The sequence below is a fragment of the Salvelinus sp. IW2-2015 genome, linkage group LG19 (genome assembly GCF_002910315.2).
Source record: "Salvelinus sp. IW2-2015 linkage group LG19, ASM291031v2, whole genome shotgun sequence".
Lineage (NCBI taxonomy): Eukaryota > Metazoa > Chordata > Actinopteri > Salmoniformes > Salmonidae > Salvelinus > Salvelinus sp. IW2-2015.
In genome coordinates, this window is record NC_036859.1 from 18142110 (window position 1) to 18162842 (window position 20733).

The window sequence follows — 20733 nt, forward strand, 5'->3', positions numbered from 1 at the left end:
GATCATCTGCTAAATGTCTAAAATGTAAACGGTAGAACATTCCAGTGAGCAGGACAAGGCCTTTAAGATCTCTTTACTTAGTGAAGGTAATTAACATCAAATAGGAAGCAARAGACAGCCAGACATCCCAGTGCCACTTACCTTTGATTTGGAGGAGTCACTACACGTTGAATCTGTGAGAGAGGAGAGGGGCATTAGTAACATCCTTTAAGACATATATAATCTGAACAACAAGTATCAAGGGAGAGCGACTGTATGCAGATCACAGGGTAGAAAGAAGAAGAGACAGAAACCTGCACCATGAGGGGGCAGTAGATTCAACAGACAGTGGAGATATTTGTAGCCCACAGAGATGGACGAAGGAAACGCTGAAGAAAGACTCCGCCCATGAGTGGAAGAAGAGAAGAGGAGGCCAGTAATGGAGGGATGAGAGGAAGAAGATGAAACCCGGCAGTGTGCATTAGGACAGGAAGCAGCTCATGCTCATAACAGGATGTACCCAACGGGACGACATCAACACATCACGGACCACAGGTTACGTCAGTCACAGTACATAGACAGCCAATAGCAACAGGGCATTCTATCCCAACTGAGAGGTATCAATCACAGAGGAAGGGATGACAAGTCAACACAACCAGAGTTAAAGGGACAGAGCAGTGTTAAGTCAGTAGTTCCACCCATGCAAGTTAGCCATAGAATGGACAGGTTGTGCAATATGTCTAGAGCTCGGTTTTACAATCCCTGTAGCACTCTTGAACATTTTAGTCTAAGTCAATTGAATATGACTGACGACCATAAACACTACAAAACAAGAACAGTACAAAAACCTTATCAAAGAAAATGTAAAAGAAACCATTTCCTACCGCATCAATACTACCACTATCAAGTCACAATAGTGTGGAGGGTACGACTTAAGTGTGTGCGCTTAATTTCGAGTTGTGTGTGCCCAAGTTGGGGTCAATTTCATTTAAATTCTTGTCAGCTGAATTGGACATGGAATATCTCCATATAGGAAATGTTATTTACCTGAATCAACTGGAATTTAGGTGGAATTGACTCAAACTGGTGCGTATATCAGTGTGCTACGCAAGGCTTTTGATGGGGGAGGTGGGTATTTGATAGATGTGGATGGTTGAGGCATTGGGGTAGAAGTATGTAGCCGTGAAAGACAAGGAGGTAGCTAGGTGGCAGTGTTTGGCTGTAGTTGGTGTTTCTGATGCTGAAAGAACAGTGGTTCATTGATAAGACTGGGGGTGAATCTCAGAAGTCTTGGCTAGATTTTTTTGCGTCCTCGCCCACAAAACGACAGAGGGAAGCAAGGAGAGATCTCCTCAGACCTTGTCCTCCAATGCTGTCCTTGCTTCCATCTGACGTTTTGAGGAGACGGGGAGAAAGCGTACAAGAAAATATGTTAGAGATTCACCCTATGGTGTCGATCTCAAACGTGACAGGAGGGCAGAAAGAGGCTGAAGGGGCTGAAGGGACTAATGCCATCAGAGCCACTTTGCTTACCACCTCACTGGTATCTATCTAACCACCCTAGTCAGTGTATATGGTGTGCGTGTGTGGGTCTAACGAGGTGCTGATCTCTCCTAGATGTAATTGTAGTGTGTTTGACAACAGCCAGCTCAGCCCAACACCACTACAACACTACAACCCCCTGCCCCCCCCACTCAGACGCCATGACAGTAATGCCACATGAGCGGGCGGTTGTGAAACCGTGGTTTGACCGTACCATGCTACTTGTCCTCGCGATCAGCTTTAGAGACAACAAGAGACAGCAGAAAGGCTTTCAGTAGAAAGTACAGCAGGCACTGCTCTGTATGTAACCTTCAGGTTATTATGTATTTAGATTTTTGGGGGAAATATGAAAAACGTGCACACCGACAGGAAATGACAAAACATCGACTTCTCTTTCTTTCCGTTTTTCTTTTTTTTTTCTCCTCTCCTTCATGTTTCACCACAATTTAACAGAGCTGAGGGTTTCTGCAGACTAGGCAGCTACACTGGTGACAACACTCATCGTCCTTCTTCCTACAGTCCCAGCTGTCCACCACTGACATTACAGAGTCCACCAGTGACATCAGCGAGTGATAGACGCCGCCCACTTGGCCTGTGTCAGATTGGGTCAATGTGTGAGTGCTGGACAGGGACAAGGGAGAAAAAAACACACTACACACAAACCAAGGGTAGGGGTCAGAAGGGTTAACACTTCCACTTTGTTGTTTTGTTTGTTTGTTGTTTTGGGGGGAAAGAACATGCCGGGTTTATGTGGTAGGAGGGGGGGAAGAAAATAACTGAAAGAAAAGGAGTCGTCATCCCAAGATGAGGAAAGCACGGGGAGAAAAACGACGAGCAAAGAAAAAAAGAAAACATAAGAAAGCATAAGATGGAACTGGGAAAGAAATATAACAAATAAATAAAATAATGACATAACAAAACAGACCTTTATCCAAAACAAAAGGCTTAACAACATTTGCTAACTATTTTTTTTTTATAGCAATTTCCAATTGTGTAACCCAAAATCCTTCCATTGAAGAATTGCTAAAATAGCTTGCCTTTACAAAAGCATGAGACTTTTCAGTAGACTTGCTTAACTTTAGCATTTGATCATCTCATGGAAAGSAAACAAGAAGCCTCTTACTTTAGGACTAACAAACACATACATCTCTAAACATATACACATTTCCTGGATCACTTTCCCTGAAGCTCATTAGTATACTTTGTTTTACACATGAGTAAATCTGGTATATGTAGTCAAACTAACAGGAGTGCTGTATTACATCCTCTCCAGGTGTGGTATCAATGAGCTTCAGCTGAATTACCTGAGACTTCCCCAGGCGAGGAGGTGGTTGTGGTCCGGCCGATGTTGGACAGCAGGTGGTCGATGTTGGGCACAGGCTGAGACTGCACTGTACYCTCTTGTTCCACTGAGGTCTAGAGGAGAGAAAGATTCAATGAAGGAGATGAATGGAGATTGTGTTGAAGTAAAGAAGGAAAGAGGGATGGAGAGAGAACCTCAAACAACACTTCAGGCAACCTGCAAGACCAACAAACAACTACATTTATTTATTTCACCTTTATTTAACCAGGTAGGCAAGTTGAGAACAAGTTCTCATTTACAATTGCGACCTGGCCAAGATAAAGCAAAGCAGTTCGACACATACAACAACAGCAGGTTACACATTGGAGTAAAACAAACATTACAGTCAATAATACAGTAGAAAAATAAGTCTATATACAATGTGAGCAAGTGAGGTGAGAAGGGAGGTGAAGGCAAAAAAAGAGAGAAAAAGGCCATGGTGCATCAATACAATATAGCAAGTAAACACTGGAATTGGTATTTTGCAGTGAAAGAATGTGCAAAGTAGAGATAGAAATAATGGGATGCAAAGGACCAAACTAATAATAATACAGTAGGGAAAGAGGTAGGGTTGGGCTAAAATATAGATGGGCTATGTACAGGTGCAGTAATCTGTGAGCTGCTCTGACAGCTGGTGTTTAAAGCTAGTGGGGAGATACGTGTTCCAGTTCAGAGATTTTGTAGTTCGTTCCAGTCATTGGCACAAGAAACTGCAGGAGAGGCGGCCAAAGGAGAATTGGTTTTGGGGATACCAGAGAGTAAACCTGCTGGAGCGCGTGCTACAGGTGGGTGCTGCTATGGTGACCAGCGAGCTGAGATAAGGAGGGACTTAACCTAGCAGGGTCTTGTAATGACCTGGAGCCAGTGGGATTTGCGACGAGTATGAAGCAGGGCCAGCCAACGGATCGTACAGGTCGCAGTGGTGGGTATATATGGGGCTTTGTGGACAAACAGATGGCACTCGTGATAGACTGCATCCAATTTATTGAGTAGGGTATTGGAGGCTATTTGTAAATGACATCGCCGAACTCGAGGATCGGTAGGAGGGTCAATTTACGGGTATGTTTGCAGCATGATGAAGGATGCTTTGTTGCAGAATAGGAAGCCAATTCTAGATTTAACTTTGGATTGGAGATGTTTGATGTGAGTCTGGAAGGAGAGTTTACAGTCTAACCAGACACCTATATTTGTAGTTGTCCACATATTTTAAGTCAGAGCCGTCCAGAGTAGTGATGTTGGACAGGCGGGCAGGGTGCAAGCAGCGACGGTTGAAGAGCATGCATTTAGTTTTACTTGTATTAAAAGAATTGGAGGCCACGAAGGAGAGTTGTATGGCATTGAAGCCTGCCTGGAGGGTTGTTAACACAGTGTCCAAAGGGCCAGAGTATACAGAATGGTCGTCTGCGTAGAGGTGGATCAGAGACTCACCAGCAGCAAGAGCGACATCATTGATGTATACAGAGAAGAGAGTCGGTCCAAGAATTGAACCCTGTGAGCACCCCATAGAGACTGCCAGAGGCCCGGACACAGACCCTCCGATTTTGACACACTGAACTCTATCAGAGAAGTAGTTGGTGAACCAGGCGAGCAATCATTTGAAAACAAGGCTGTCGAGTCTGCCGATGAGGATGTGGTGATTGACAGAGTCGAAAGCCTTGGCCAGGTCAATGAATACGGCTGCACAGTATTGTTTCTTATCGATGGCGGTTAAGATATCGTTTAGGACCTTGAGCGTGGCTGAGGTGCACCCATGACCAGCTCTGAAACCAGATTGCATAGCAGAGAAGGTATGGTGGGATTCGAAAGGGTCGGTAATCTGTTTGTTGACTTGGCTTTCGAAGACCTTAGAAAGGCAGGGTAGGATAGATATAGGTCTGTAGCAGTTTGGGTCAAGAGTGTCCCCCCCCTTTTAAGAGGGGGATGACCGCAGCTGCTTTCCAATCTTTGGGAATCTCAGACGACACGAAAGAGAGGTTGAACAGGCTAGTAATAGGGGTGGCAACAATTTCAGCAGATAATTTTAGAAAGAAAGGGTCCAGATTATCTAACCCGGCTGATTTGTAGGGGTCCAGATTTTGCAGCTCTTTCAGAACATTAGCTGACTGGATTTGGGAGAAGGAGAAATGGGGAAGGCTTGGGCGAGTAGCTGTGAGGGGTGCAGTGCTGTTGACCGGGGTAGGGGTAGCCAGGTGGAAAGCATGGCCAGCCGTAGAAAAATGCTTATTGAAATTCTCAATTATAGTGGATTTATCGGTGGTGACAGTGTTTCCTATCTTCAGTGCAGTGGGCAGCTGGGAGGAGGTGTTCTTATTCTCCATGGACTTTACAGTGTCCCAGAACTTTTTTGAGTGTGTTGCAGGAAGCAAATTTCTGCTTGAAAAAGCTAGCCTTGGCTTTTCTAACTGCCTGTGTATATTGGTTTCTAGCTTTCCTGAAAAGTTGCATATCACAGGGGCTGTTCGATGCTAATGCAGAACGCCATAGGATGTTTTTGTGTTGGTTAAGGGCAGTCAGGTCTGGAGAGAACCAAGGGCTATATCTGTTCCTGTTTCTAAATTTCTTGAATGGGGCATGCTTATTTAAGATAGTGAGGAAGGCATTTAAAAAAAAATAACCAGGCATCCTCTACTGACGGGATGAGATCAATATCCTTCCAGGATACCCCGGYCAGGTCGATTAGAAAGGCCTGCTCGCTGAAGTGTTTCAGGGAGCGTTTGACAGTGATGAGTGGAGGTTGTTTGACCGCTGACCCATTACGGATGCAGGCAATGAGGCAGTGATCGCTGAGATCTTGGGTGAAAACAGCAGAGGTGTATTTGGAGGGCAAGTTGGTTAGGATGATATCTATGAGGGTGCCCGTGTTTACGGCTTTGGGGTGGTACCTGGTAGCTTCATTGATAATTTGTGTGAGATTGAGGGCATCAAGCTTAGATTGTAGGATGGCTGGGGTGTTAAGCATGTTCCAGTTTAGGTCGCCTAGCAGCACGAGCTCTGAAGATAGATGGGGGGCAATCAGTTCACATATGGTGTCCAGAGCACAGCTGGGGGTAGAGGGTGGTCTATAGCAGGCGGCAACGGTGAGAGACTTGTTTTTAGAGAGGTGGATTTTTAAAAGTAGAAGTTCAAATTGTTTGGGTACAGACCTGGATAGTAGGACAGAACTCTGCAGGCTATCTCTGCAGTAGATTGCAACACCGCCCCCTTTGGCCGTTCTATCTTGTCTGAAAATGTTGTAGTTAGGGATGAAAATTTCATAATTTTTGGTGGTCTTCCTAAGCCAGGATTCAGACACAGCTAGAACATCCAGGTTGGCAGAGTGTGCTAAAGCAGTGAATAAAACAAACTTAGGGAGGCTTCTAATGTTAACATGCATGAAACCAAGGCTATTACRGTTACAGAAGTCATCAAAAGAGAGCGCCTGGGGAATAGGAGTGGAGCTAGGCACTGCAGGGCCTGAATTCACCTCTACATCCTCAGAGGAGGAGTAGGATAAGGGTACGGCTAAAAGCTATGAGAATTGGTCGTCTAGAACAGAGAGTAAAAGGAGGTTTCTGGGGGCGATAAAATAGCTTCAAGGTATAATGTATAGACAAAGGTATGGTAGGATGTGAATACAGTGGAGGTAAACCTAGGTATTGAGTGATGATGAGAGAGATATTGTCTCTTGAAACATCATTGAAACCAGGTGATGTCTTTACAGTGAAATAAGCCAATAAACACTAACCAGAACAGCAATGGACAAGGCATATTGACATTAAGGAGAGGCATCCTTAGTCGAGTGATCATAAGGGTCCAGTGAGTAGAGGTTGGTTGGGGTCACGGCGATTCAGACAGCTAGCCGGGCCATCAGTAGCAAGCTAGCATAGGATAGAGGTCTGTTTTTAGCCACCTCGTGCGCTTCCGTCGGTAGATTAGTGGGGTTCCGTGTGGTAGAGGGGATCAATCCAATTTGCAAAATAGATATAGTTATAGTGACCCAAGAAAAATTGCCCGATAGACTTATTCAGATAGCAGCCGATATGACAGCTAACGATTAGCGGGCCGCAGATGGGCGTTCAGGTAATGTCGCAACGGAGGGGCCAGTTGGATAACTACCTCGGGCAGATAACGTCGGTAGTCCAGTCGTGAAGGCCCGGTGGGGCTCCGCATTGGCAGTAAAACGGGTACGGATAGGTGATTGTAGCCCAGGAGTGGCTGATGGAACTCTTCAGCTGGCTAGCTCCGGAATAATTGATGTTTGCTCCGGGATCGACGTAAGCCAATAGTCACACGGATAGCAGCTAGCTAGCTGCGAAATCCAGGTGTAAATGTCCAGAGCTTGCGGTTGAAATCTGGGGATATGGAGAGAAAAATAGGTCCGGTATGTTCTGGTCTGAGTCGCGTTGTACAAAAGTGCCGATAGATTTTCGAGCTAAAGGAATAGTTGTTGACCACAAACCATGGTTAGCTGAATACTAACGTTAGCCAGTAAACTGGCTAGCTTCTCGTTAGCTTCTCGTTAGCTTCTCGTTAGCTTCTCGTTAGCTTCTCGTTAGCTTCTGGTTAGCTTCTGGCTAGCTTCTGGCTAGCTTCTGGCTAGCTTCTATTGTGGATTTCAGATTTGAGGTAAATAATACTTTTTAAATTTTTTATTGGTGAGGCGGGTTGCAGGAGAGTGTTTTGAAGTTGAGTTTTTGGAAAAGAAAATATATAAAAGATATGCGAAGAAAGGTGTAAATATATATATATATATATATATACGGGACACGAAAAGACGAGGACAAAGGACGTCTGACTGCTATGCCATCATCTATGCCATCACACAACGAACATTTAACATTCTCTGCCATAACCAGCTGAGAGTAATGAGATTCATGTTAAGACGTGAGAGAGCGAGCTGCTACGTACAACAGGGTCATCGTCCCCCTCCTCAGTGAAGAACCAGTCGTACTGCTGAATGAGGTTCTCCACTATCTTGCACTGGTCTGGCATGTGGTTGACCATGTTGGTCATGTTGTCCTCAGAGGTTCTGACCAGGGTTGGACCAAACACGATGGCCAGGTTACGAGGCTCCATCTGGGGGGAGAGATGAGCAAAAGTGACTTCCAGTCCATATACACTAGGCCTCTACATTAAAAGTCTCCATTTCAAAATACWTTTAAACCCTCAAGCTGACATACCTTATTTTTCTCACAGTTTTCAGAGACCAACTTGAGGTGTCCAGAGAGAAATTTGAGGGTTTCATAGTGATGATCAGGCAATTCAAGAATCTGTGAAGAGAACCAACTTTCAATGCTAGAATGCAACAATTCAAACATTCAAATTCAATTCAAACGCTACAAATCTAACATAAACCCTCATAGCATGAGCTGTAACTTACCAGCCTCTTGAGTTCTTTTAACCTCTCCACTGAGTCTTCTGTTCGATTGGCTTCAATAAAATCTGCATATTTTTCTGGAAAAGAAATATAAGAATTACTTAGTATCTCCAGTGACCAAGACCGAACATGGAGCAATAAGGCATACTATAAATAAATACGTGACTTATTAACAACTTCCTTAACAAATGTTCTCTTCTTTACAGACATGCATTTACACTGTGTTCAGTGACTCACCATTTGTGAAAAGGGGCTCTGGAAGTTTCCGGAAGAAGGATTTCAGTAAACTACTGATCACGTTGAGGTCCTTCCATTTCTGTCGGGGAGAACAAGAGAGAAAAAGCATTAAAGACATTGTGAAGTATGGGAGAGATACAGTCCCTTCAGAAACCCATCAACTTTTTCCATATTTTGTTGTGTTATAGCCTGAATTTTAAATTAATAATAAAATWAAAATAATGTCACTGGCCTACACACAAATACCCCATAATGTCAAAGTGGAATTATGTTTTTAGAAATTTGTACAAATTATTTCAAAATGAAATGTCTTGAGTCAATAATTATACAACTTATTTGTTATGGCAAGCCTAATTAAGCTTGTGTGTAAAAATGTGCTTAACAAGTCACATAAGTTGCCTGGACTCACTATGTGCAATAATAGTGTTTAACATAAATTTTAATGACTACCTCATCTCTTTACACCAAACATACAATTATCTGCTCCTGAGTGGCGCAGCGGTATAAGGCTGGGTGCTTGGGGCGCCCCAAGCATCTCAGTGCTTGGGGCGTCACTACAGACACCCTGGTTCAAATCCAGGTTGTATCACAGCCAGATGTGATTGGGAGTCCCATAGAGCGGTGCACAATTGGCCCAGCGTCATCCGTCATTGTAAATAAGAATTTGAAAAAAGGGTAAATAAACTAAAAATCTGTAAGGTACTCAGTCGAGCAGGGAATTTCAAACACAGATTCAACCACAAAGACCAGGGAGGATTTCCAATGCCTCGCAAAGAAGTGCACCTATTGTAGATCAAATTAAATTAAATAAAAAAGTAGACATTGATAAGATGTGATAGGAGAAAACTGAGGATGGATCAACATTGTAGTTACTCCACAACACTAACCTAAATGACAGAAGGAAAAGGAAACCTGTACAGAATAAAAATATCCCAAAACACGCATCCTGTTTGCAACAAGGCACTAAAGTAATACTGCAAAAAATGTGGCAAAGCAACTAACTTTTAGTCCTGAATAGAAAATCAACTAACATTTTATCAGTCACATGAGCCAAATACAACAGGTGTAGACTGTACAGGGAAATGGTTAAATAGTTTCCCCCCCCCTCAGTAATCTACACACAGTACCCCATAACGACAAAGCAAAAATGTGGGGGGGGAAAAAAACAAAAAAACAATTTACATAGGTATTCAGACCCTTCACTCAGTACTTTGTTGAAGSACCTTYGGCAGCAATTACAGCCTTGAGTCTTCTTGGGTATGACGCTACAAACATGGCACACCTGTATTTGGGGAGTTTCTCCCATTCTCTCTGCAGATACTCTCAAGCTCTGTCGTTGGATGGGGAGCGTCGCTGCATAGCTATTTTCAGGTCTCTCAAGAGATGATTCATTCAAGTCAGGGCTCTGGCTGGGCCACTCAAGGGCATTCAGAGACTGGTCTCAAAGCCACTCCTGCGTTGTCTTGGCTATGTGCTTAGGGTCCTTGTCCTGTTTCAAGGTGAACCTTCACCCGAGTCTGAGGCCCTGAGCGTTCTGGAGTGCTCTAGTCTCCCAGTCCCTGCCGCTGAAAAACATCCCCACAGCATGATGCTGCCACCACCATGCTTCACCATAGGGATGGTGCCAGGTCTCCTCCAGACGTGACGCTTGGCATTCAGGCCAAGGAGTTGAATCTTGGTTTCATCAGACCAGAGAGTCTTGTTTCTCATGGTCCTTCAGGTGCTTTTTGGAAAACTCCAAGCGGGTTGTCATGTGCGTTTTAATGAGGAGTGGCTTCCATCTGGCCACTCTACCATRAAGGCCTGATTATTGGAGTGTTGAAGAGATTGTTGTTCTCTGGAAGGTTCTCACATCCTCACAGAGGAACTCCGGAGCTCTGTCAGAGAACATCGGGTTCTTGGTCACTTCCCTGACCAAGGCCCTTCTCCCATGATAATATAATTTATATGTTTAAATTAATGATTAGAATATTCCACCCTGAAACCATATAATTGTATGAAATTGATTAGAATCATACAATTATATTCTGATGATGTGTGTAGTTTTAGTCAGAATTAGGTTAAAACAATGTACATGTATAGTGGAAAAACCCAGACTGTCTGAGCAAGGCGTAGCTCAGGATTTGAACTTGTATGGGGGGAGGGAAGGCCGAAGAAAGATACCGAGAACAGTTAGACTGTGTTTGAACAGACCTGGCAGGAACTGAGAAAACTTAGGAGGACAGGGAGGATTTCTCAAGGTTTCTCTAATCTCGGGGGGAATGGAACTGTCGGCAGGGTAGGCATACACAGTGGTGAGAACCATGAAGAAGGATAAAACTCACATACTGTTTGTGTGTATGTATGTGCGTAGGATATCTACTGTTTGTGTGGAAGTATGTGCGCAGCTATAAAATGGATGTCTTTGTATAATGGACTTCAGAACGTTCTCTGAATAAACGGTACTCTCTTTTTGCATTAGCTGAGTCTGACTAATTCTTATTAAACCCTTGGTCTTACAGATCTCGGGGATTGGTCAGAGTTATTGATTGATTGATTGTTATTATCATTGGAATAGAAAATTCTCGTGCCATCCCCCCATTGCTCAGTTTGTCCGGGCAGCCAGCTCTAGGAAGAGTCTTCGTGGTTMCAAACTTCTTTAATTTAAGAATGATGGAGGACACTGTGTTCTTGGGGACCTTCAGTGCTGCAGACATGTTTTGGTACCCTTCCCAAGATCTGTGCCTCGACACAAACCTGTATCGGAGCTCTACAGACAATTCCTTTGACCTCATGGCTTGGTTTTTATTATGACATGCACTGTCAACTGTGGGACCATATTTAGAAAGGTGTGTGCCTTTCCAAATCATGTCCAATCAATTGAATTTACTACAGGTGGACTCCARTCAAGATGTATAAAYATCAAGGATGTTCACTGGAAACAGGATGCACCTGAGCTCAATTTCGAGTTTCATAGCAAAGGGTCTGAATACTTATGTAAATAAGGTATGTGTTTTATTTTTAATACATTTGCAAAAATCTATAAAAAACTGTTTTCGCTTTGTCATTATGGGGTATTGTGTAGATTGATGCACAAAAAATAGACATAATCCATTTTAGAATAAGGCTGTAATGTAACAAAATGTGGAAAAGGTCAAGGGGTCTGAATACTTCCTGAATGCTCTGTACATGTGGGTATGGGTAAAAGTGTCCAGGCAATCATATTCAGTATAATAAACAGAGTAGCAGCAGCATATGTGAAGTGTGAAAGTGTATGTGTGAGTGGGGCGTCAATATGCATGTGTGAGTGTGTGTGTGTGTGAGTGTGTCTTTTGCGTGAGTGAGCGTATGCAGTGTTTGTGCGTGTATATGTGTGAGTGTTTGGGTTGAGTCTAGTGAGAGTGCATAGAGCCAGGGCAAGGAAGTCAGTGCAAAACAATTAAGATAAATAAATATAAAAAGGGTTCAATGTAAACTGTCTGGATAGCCATCTGATTAACTGTTCAGGTGCCATTTGATCCCAGACTTCGCGCTCCGGTACCGCTTGCAGAGAGAACAGTCTGACTTGGGTGGCTGGAGTCCTTGACAATTTTTAGTGCCTTTCTCTGACAACACCTGGTAGGTCCTGGATGGCTGGGAGTTTGGCCCCAGTGATGTACTGGGCCGTATACAGTGATGTGGACACCAAGGAACTTGAAGATTTCAACCCGCTCCACTACAGCCCCGTTGATGTGAATGGGGCCGTGTTCGGCCCTCCGTTTCCTGTAGTCTTTGATACATTTTTCTTGCCCACGTTGAGGGAAAGGTTTTTGGCCTGGCATCAGACTGCCAGGTCTCTGACCTCCTCCCTATAAGCCTCCTCATCGTCGTCGGTGATCAGACCTTCCACCGACGTGTTGTCTGCAAACTTAATGATGGTGTTGGATTTGCGAGCGGCACGCAGTCGTGGGTGAACAGGGAGTACAGGAGGGAACTGAGCACGCACCCAAGGGACCCCCGTGTTGAGAGTCAGCGTGGCGGACGTGTTGTTTCCTACCCTCACCACCTGGGGTCGGCCCATCAGGAAGTCCAGGATCCGGTTGTAGAGGGAGGTATTCAGTCCCAGGGCCCTTAGCTTAGTGATGAGCTTGAAGGGCACTATGGTGTTGAACGCTGAGCTGTAGTCAATGAACAACATTCTCACGTAGGTGGTCCTTTTGTCCAGGTGGGAAAGGGCAGTGTGATGTACAATAGAGAATAGAGGCCGACCGATTAAATCGGCATGGCCGATAAATTAGGGCCGATTTCAAGTTTTCAAAACAATAGCATTTTTGGATGCCGATTATGGCTGATTACATTGCAATCCACGAGGAGACTGCGAGGCAGTGTTATGACCACCTGTTACGCGAGTGCAGCATCAAAAGGACCAGATGGCTGCAAGGAGCCAAGTTAAGTTGCTAGCTAGCATTAAACTTATCATATAAAAAAATCTTAACATAATCACTAGTTAACTACACATGGTTGATGATATTACTAGTTCAACTAGCTTGTCCTGCGTTGCATATAATCAATGCGGTGCCTGTTAATTTATCATCAAATCACAGCCTACTTCAACTTTGCCAAACGGGTGATGATTTAACAAAAGCACATTCACGAAAAAAGCACCATTGTTGCACCAACGTACCTAACCAATCAACATCAATATACAAGTATATATTTTTTTAAACCTGCATATTTACTTAAAAATCATACAATGTGATTTTCTGGATTTTTGTTTTAGATTCCGTCTCTCACAGTTGAAGTGTACCTATGATAAAAATTACAGACCTCTACATGCTTTGTAAGTAGGACAACCTGCAAAATCGGCAGTGTATCAAATACTTGTTTCTCCCACTGTATAATATATATATATATATATATATATATATATATATATATAGGGATGATGGTGTTTATGTGAGCCATGACCAGCCTTTCATGGCTACAGATGTGAGTTCTACGGGCAGTAGTCATTTAGACAGGCTACCATGGCGCTCTTGGGCACAAGAGTGGTGGTTTGCTTGAAACGTAGGTATTACAGACTAGGTCAGAGACAGGTTGAAAATGTCAGAGAAGACACTTGCCAGCTGGTAAGCACATGCTCCAAGTATGCGCCCTGGTAATCCGTCTGTCCCAGCTAATCTGGTAGGCTCGTGCCACTGGGAAGCTCTCGGCTGTGCTTTCCTTAGATATCTGTGATTGTTTGCAAACCCTGCCACCTGACGAGCTTCAAGAGCCGTTGTAGTAGGATTCGATCTTAGTCCTGTACTGACACTTTGCCATTTTTTAAATGTATTTTACCTTTATTTAACTAGGCAAGTCAGTTAAGAACAAATTCTAGCCTTTAGCTCAATACGGTTGTTGCCTGTAATCCATGGCTTCTGGTTGGGATATGTACGTATAGTCACTATGGGGACAAGGTTGTCAATGCACTAATTAATGAAGCTGGTGACGGATGTGAACTCCTCAATGCCATAGGACGAATCCAGTCTGTGCTAGCGAAACAGTCCTGTAGCTTAGCATCCGCTTCATCTGACCACTTCCGCATTGAGCACGTCACTGGTATTTCCGGTTTGAGTTTTCGTTTGTAAGCAGAAATCAGGAAGATAGAGTTATGGTCCGATTTCCCAAATGGAGGGAGAGCTTTGTATGCGTCTCTGTGTGTGGAGTAAAGGTAATTTAAAGTTGTTTTTCCATCTAGTTGTAAAGGTGACATGCTGGTAGAAATGAGGCAAAACTGATTTTAGTTGTCCTACATTAAAATCACCAGCCACTAGGAGCGCCGCCCCTGGATGAGCATTTTCTTGTTTGCTTATGACTTTATACAGCTCGTTGAGTCTGGTCTTAGCGCCAGCATCGGTTTGTGTTGGTAAATAGAGACCCATGAAAAATATATTAAAACTCAGTGTGTTATGTTTAGGGCAAATCCAATACAAAACATTACTGAGTTCCACTCTCCATATTTTCAAGCATAGAGGTGGCTGCATCATGTTATGGGTATGYTTGTAATAATTAAAGACCAGGGATTTTTTCAGGATCAAAAATAAACAGAATGGAGCTAAGCACAAGCACAATCCTAGAGGAGAACCTAGTTCAGTCTGCTTTCCACCAGACACTGGGAGATTAATTCACCTTTCAGCAGGACAATAACCTAAAACACAAGGCCAAATCCACACTTGCGTTATTTACCAAGTGAATGTTCCTGTGTGGCCAATCTACTTGAAAATCTGTAGCAAGAACTGAAAATGGTTGTCTAGCAATGATCAGCAACCAATTTGACAGAGCCTGAAGAAATGTACAAATAATAAATGGTCACATGTTGCACAATCCAGGTGTGGGAAGCTCTTTAAAGACTTACCCAAAAAGACTCACAGGTGTAATCRCTGCCAAAGGTGCTTCTACAAAGTAGTCAATCAGGGGTACGAATACTTATGTAAATTAAATATCTGTATTTCATTTTCATTTTCAATAAACATGTTTTCACTGTTAATATGGGGTAGTGTGTGTAGATGGGTGAGTAAAAAAATAAATATATCAATTTTGAATTCAGGCTGTWACAAAATGTGGAATAAGTCAAGGGGTATGAACACATTCTGAAGACACTGTATGCATGCGTGTCTGTCACTCACGTCTTCTTGGATGTCGATGTCACTCATCAGTCCTTTACTGTCCAGCTCCTCCTGCATGCTGGAGATGGCAGCGTTGTTTCCTGGTACTCTGTAGATCCCAGTGTACTCTAGCCCTCGTTCCTCTACCAGCTTACAGCACACATCCACGATGAGGGGAACAAACTACACAACACAAACAAAGTCTTTAGCATTATACATATTGGATGAACCAAGAAACAGACATCACTTTCATATACACAAAGCAGAACTTATACCGCACACATTAAAGGGAAATTTAACCGCTGCTCGTTCACTGTATATGTCTGTCCATTAATATGTCATAAAAACCCATAAGCAAATACGAGTGTTTCTGCATTTCAACGGTAGAAACGTGACATTTACATTTCCTGGCTCAAGCAAACCACAACATCCAGAATTCATCGCGATTTCAGGATGTAGTACCGCCCCTGTCAAGGTGGATCCAGTTGCAAATGGGAGATAGAGATACAGGTATGTAGGAGATACAGGTCGTGTAGCTAACGTTTCTGACAGGACCAGCCACTTGTTCATGGAACATCAGCTTGCGAAGCCATTTATTATTCTTTGTGTCGACAACAACTGTAAAGTAGTAAAATGTTGGCTAATCACTGACTAGTGTGTATCCTACAGACTAATCCGGCTGAGGATGACCTTGACGCCAGCTTTAGTAGTACAGATCCTGTAGACCCATTGGATGAAAGCTCAACATCATTAGACTCGGAAGAGGAAAATACCACATGGGGCTGGCAAGAGCCAAAGTGTATAGTCTGAGTCCAAGGTCATGAGCTCGAAGTTCTGACACACCAGCTGCCATTACAAAACACAGGACAAGGCTCACGAGCTGAAAAAAACTCAGGACCCTGGAACAATCAGCCTACACAAAATTCATATTCAGATAGACTGATGTTGTAGTATAATATAGAATGCCTAGTATGCTCACAACTGCATTGTGGTATAGATATTGCTAGATTTTGTACATACTGTATATATAATGTTCGATAAAATGTTTTATATAATATTTTTTACAAGTGTACTGATAAAAGACTAAATTATTCCAGCTGCATCAGAAACCAATAAAGTTTTGACTTCAACTTATGGATCAATTCATTGTGATATTCATTAAATGTATTTTTATGTAACTAGCTACAATCTTGCTGCAATTTTTTTTTTTTATGATGCCCATAAAACCACTACATTTTTGGGTTGGTTGAGACACAGGAGTAATACATGAAGAATAGGCTGGCTAATCTAACTTTGCTACCTGACAACTTTATGGTTTTTACTTTTTAATTACCATTTATATTTTTAGTTTTTCCCTCACGCAACTTTTTTTTCATTCAACTTTTTCACTCCGGACGCTTTATCTGGACATGGTTCGTCAGATCCTCCAACAGCCGAAGCTAAGTGGTAACATTAACATGATGCATTCTAATTGCAGTCGCTGTACTCATAATATACAGGGGAACGATCGCCTTACGGCGAGGATAGCTGTGCTGCAAGCCAAGCTTCAGACGCAATTGTTAGGCAAGGGTAATTTCAGTGTAGGAAAGGATGAAACAGCGTCTGTGCCACCAGTAATTACAGATAGTAGTATAAATCCCCTCGCACAGTCCCCGCAGCCGGACAACTTTCTCATGGATTCTGGAGGGAAATGCGGTAGGAATGCTCAACTGGTGTCGCTCATTCAGCTGACAGAAACTTTCAACCGGTTCTCCCCACTAAGCAGCGAGTCGGAGTCAGAGGCCGAGCCTTCTCTGGTCTCTACTCCTCCCGTTACGGGGTCAGACGCCGAAGCCTCCCACCATCAGCTCTGACAAATTGAAAACCCTAGTCATTGGCGACTCCATTACCTGCAGTATTAGACTTAAAACTAATCATCCAGCGATCATACACTGTTTACCAGGGGGCAGGGCTACCGACGTTAAGGCTAATCTGAAGATGGTGCTGGCTAAAGCTAAAACTGGCGAGTGTAGAGAGTATAGRGATATTGTTATCCRCRTCGSCACCAACGATGTTAGGATGAAATAGTCAGAGGTCACCAAGCGCAACATAGCTTCAGCGTGTAAATCAGCTAGAAAGATGTGTCGGCATCGAGTAATTGTCTCTGGCCCCCTCCCAGTTAGGGGGAGTGAYGAGCTCTACAGCAGAGTCTCACAACTCAATCGCTGGTTGAAAACTGTTTTCTGCCCCTCCCAAAAGATAGAATTTGTAGATAATTGGCCCTCTTTCTGGGACTCACCCACAAACAGGACCAAGCCTGGCCTGTTGAGGAGTGACGGACTCCATCCTAGCTGGAGGGGTGCTCTCATCTTATCTATGAACATAGACAGGGCTCTAACTCCTCTAGCTCCACAAGGAAATAGGGTGCAGGCCAGGCAGCAGGCTGTTAGCCAGCATGCCAGCTTAGTGGAGTCTGCCACTAGCAYAGTCAGTGTAGTCAGCTCAGCTATCCCCATTAAGACTGTGTCTGTGCCTCGACCTAGGTTGGGCAAAACTAAACATGGCAGTGTTCGCCTTAGCAATCTCACTAGAATAAAGACCTCCTCCGTTCCTGCCATTATTGAAAGAGATCGTGATACCTCACATCTCAAAATAGGGCTACTTAATGTTAGATCCCTCACTTCMAAGGCAGTTATAGTCAATGAACTAATCACTGATCATAATCTTGATGTGATTGGCCTGACTGAAACATGGCTTAAGCCTGATGAATTTACTGTGTTAAATGAGGCCTCACCTCCTGGTTACACTAGTGACCATATCCCCCGTGCATCCCGCAAAGGCGGAGGTGTTGCTAACATTTACGGTAGCAAATTTAAATTTACCAAAAAAAATGACGTTTTCGTCTTTTGAGCTTCTAGTCATGAAATCTATGCAGCCTACTCAATCACTTTTTATAGCTACTGTTTACAGGCCTCCTGGGCCATATACAGCGTTCCTCACTGAGTTCCTATCGGACCTTGTAGTCATAGCAGATAATATTCTAATTTTGGTGACTTTAATATTCACATGGAAAAATCCACAGACCCACTCCAAAAGGCTTTCGGAGCCATCATCGACTCAGTGGGTTTTGTCCAACATGTCTCYGGACCTACTCACTGCCACAGTCATACTCTGGAGCTAGTTTTGTCCCATGGAATAAATGTTGTGGATCTTAATGTTAATCCTCATAATCCTGGACTATCGGACCACCATTTTATTACGTTTGCAATCGCAACAAATAATCTGCTCAGACCCCAATCAAGGAGCACCAAAAGTCGTGCTATAAATTCTCATACAACACAAAGATTCCTTGATGTTCTTCCAGACTCCCTCTGCCTACCCAAGGATGTCAGAGGACAAAAATCTGTTAACCACCTAACTGAGGAACTCAATTTAACCTTGCGCAATACCCTTGATGCAGTTGCACCCCTAAAAACATTTGTCATAAGAAACTAGCTCCCTGGTATACAGAAAATACCCGAGCTCTGAAGCAAGCTTCCAGAAAATTGGAACGGAAATGGCGCCACACCAAACTGGGAGTCTTCCTACTAGCTTGGAAAGACAGTCCCGTGCAGTATCGAAGAGCCCTCACTGCTGCTCGATCATCCTATTTTTCCAACTTAACTTCTCTAGGGTAGGGGGCAGCATTCGGAATTTTGGATGAAATGCATGCCCAAATTAAACTGCCTGTTTCTCGGGCCCAGAAGATATGATATGCATATAACTGGTAGATTTGGATAGAAAACACTCTAAAGTTTCCAAAACTGTTAAAATAGTGTCTGAGTATAACAGAACTGATTTGGCAGGCGAAAACCTGAGAAAAACCCATTCAGGAAGTMGTTTTCTTTTTGGTTTTGTAGTTTTCTATTCAATGCCATTACAGTATCCATTGACTTAGGACTCAAAGGGCAGTTTCTATGCCTTCCACTAGATGTCAACAGTCTTTAGAAATTGTTTCATGCTTGTATCCTGAAAGATGAGGAAGTAAGAGCAGTCTGAATGAGTGGACCCTAAAGTGTCACAGAGCTTTTTCATGCGCACGACCGAGAGAGTGCCTTTCTTGTTTACCTTTTAAATTGACGAACTTATTGTCCGGTTGAAATATTATCGATTATTTAGGCTAAAAACAAGGATTGAATATAAACATCGTTTGACATGTTTCTATGAACTTTACGGATACAATTTTGATTTTTGGATTACTGAAGAAGGTTTTTGATATAAAGAGACTTTATCGAACAAAAGGAACATTTATTGTGTAAATTAATGTCTGTTGAGTGCAACCATATGAAGATCATCAAAGGTAAGGGATTAATTTTCTCTATTTCTGACTTGTGTAACGGTTCTACTTGGCTGGTTACTGTTTGTAATGATTTGTCTAGTGAGCTATGTTCTCAAATAACCGTAAGGTATGCTTTCGCGGTAAAGCATTTTAAAAATCTGACACCGTGGTTGGATTCACAAGAAGTTAATCTTTAAACCTACGTAAAATGTTTTGTTCTCTGAATTTTTATAATGAGTATTTCTGTATTTGAATTTGGCGCCCAGCAGTTTCACTGGCTGTTGAAGAGGTGGGACGCTAACGTCTCACGTACCCAAGAGAGGTTAATTGAGGAAAATAAGAACAATCCAAAATTCCTCCAAAGCTCAGTTGTCCTGAGTCTGCACAACTCTGCCAGGACCTAGGATCAAGAGAGAAACTTAAGTGTTTTAGTACTATATCTCTTGACACAATTATGAAAATAATCATGGCCTCTAAACCTTCAAGCTGCATACTGGACCATATTCCAACTAAACTACTAAAAGAGCTGCTTCCTGTGCTTGGCCCTCCTATGTTGAACATAATAAACGGCTCTCTATCCACCGGATGTGTACCAAACTCACTAAAAGTGGCCGTAATAAAGCCTCTTGAAAAAGCCAAACCTTGACCCAGAAAATATAAAAAAACTATCGGCCTATATCGAATCTCCCATTCCTCTCAAAACTTTTAGAAAAAGCTGTTGGGCAGCAACTCACTGCCTTCCTGAAGACAAACAATGTATACRAAACGCTTCAGTCTGGTTTCAGACCCCATCATAGCACTGAGACTGCACTTGTGAAGGTGGTAAATGACCTTTTAATTGTCCTCGTTCTCCTAGACCTTAGTGCTGCTTTTGGTACCATCGATCACCACATTCATTTGGAGAGATTGGAAACACAAATTGGTCTACACAGACAAGTTCTGGCCTGGTTTAGATCTTATCTGTCGGAAAGATATCAGTTTGTCTCTGTGGATGGTTTGTCCTCTGACAAATCAACTGTAAATTTCGGTGTTCCTCAAGGTTCCGTTTTAGGACCACTATTGTTTTCACTATATATTTTACCTCTCRGGGATGTCATTCGAACTTTCACTGCTATGCGGATGACACACAGCTGTACATGTCAATGAAACATGGTGAAGCCCCAAAATTGCCCTCGCTGGAAGCCTGTGTTTCAGACATAAGTGGATGGCTGCAAACTTTCTACTTTTAAACTCGGACAAAACAGAGATGCTTGTTCTAGGTCCCAAGAAACAACGAGATCTTCTGTTAAATCTGACAATTAATCTTGAGAGATGTACAGTCGTCTCAAATAAAACTGAACAACCTCGGCGTTACTCTGGACCCTGATCTCTCTTT

The 20733-nt window shown here is 43.1% G+C and overlaps 1 protein-coding gene across 3 annotated transcripts in view; it reads right to left on the minus strand.

Annotated features, from left to right (window-relative positions):
* LOC111979474 (rho GTPase-activating protein 21) overlaps positions 1 to 20733 on the minus strand; it is a 98687-nt gene that overhangs the window by 4637 nt on the left and 73317 nt on the right. For all 3 annotated transcript variants that reach the window (XM_024010048.2, XM_024010047.2, XM_024010049.2), the window contains 7 exons: positions 15083 to 15244; positions 8457 to 8535; positions 8223 to 8296; positions 8023 to 8112; positions 7751 to 7918; positions 2826 to 2937; positions 142 to 173 (listed from right to left, as the gene is read on the minus strand). In XM_024010048.2, coding sequence (XP_023865816.1) covers positions 142 to 173; positions 2826 to 2937; positions 7751 to 7918; positions 8023 to 8112; positions 8223 to 8296; positions 8457 to 8535; positions 15083 to 15244 — 717 coding nt within the window. The remainder of the gene's footprint in view (positions 1 to 141; positions 174 to 2825; positions 2938 to 7750; positions 7919 to 8022; positions 8113 to 8222; positions 8297 to 8456; positions 8536 to 15082; positions 15245 to 20733) is intronic.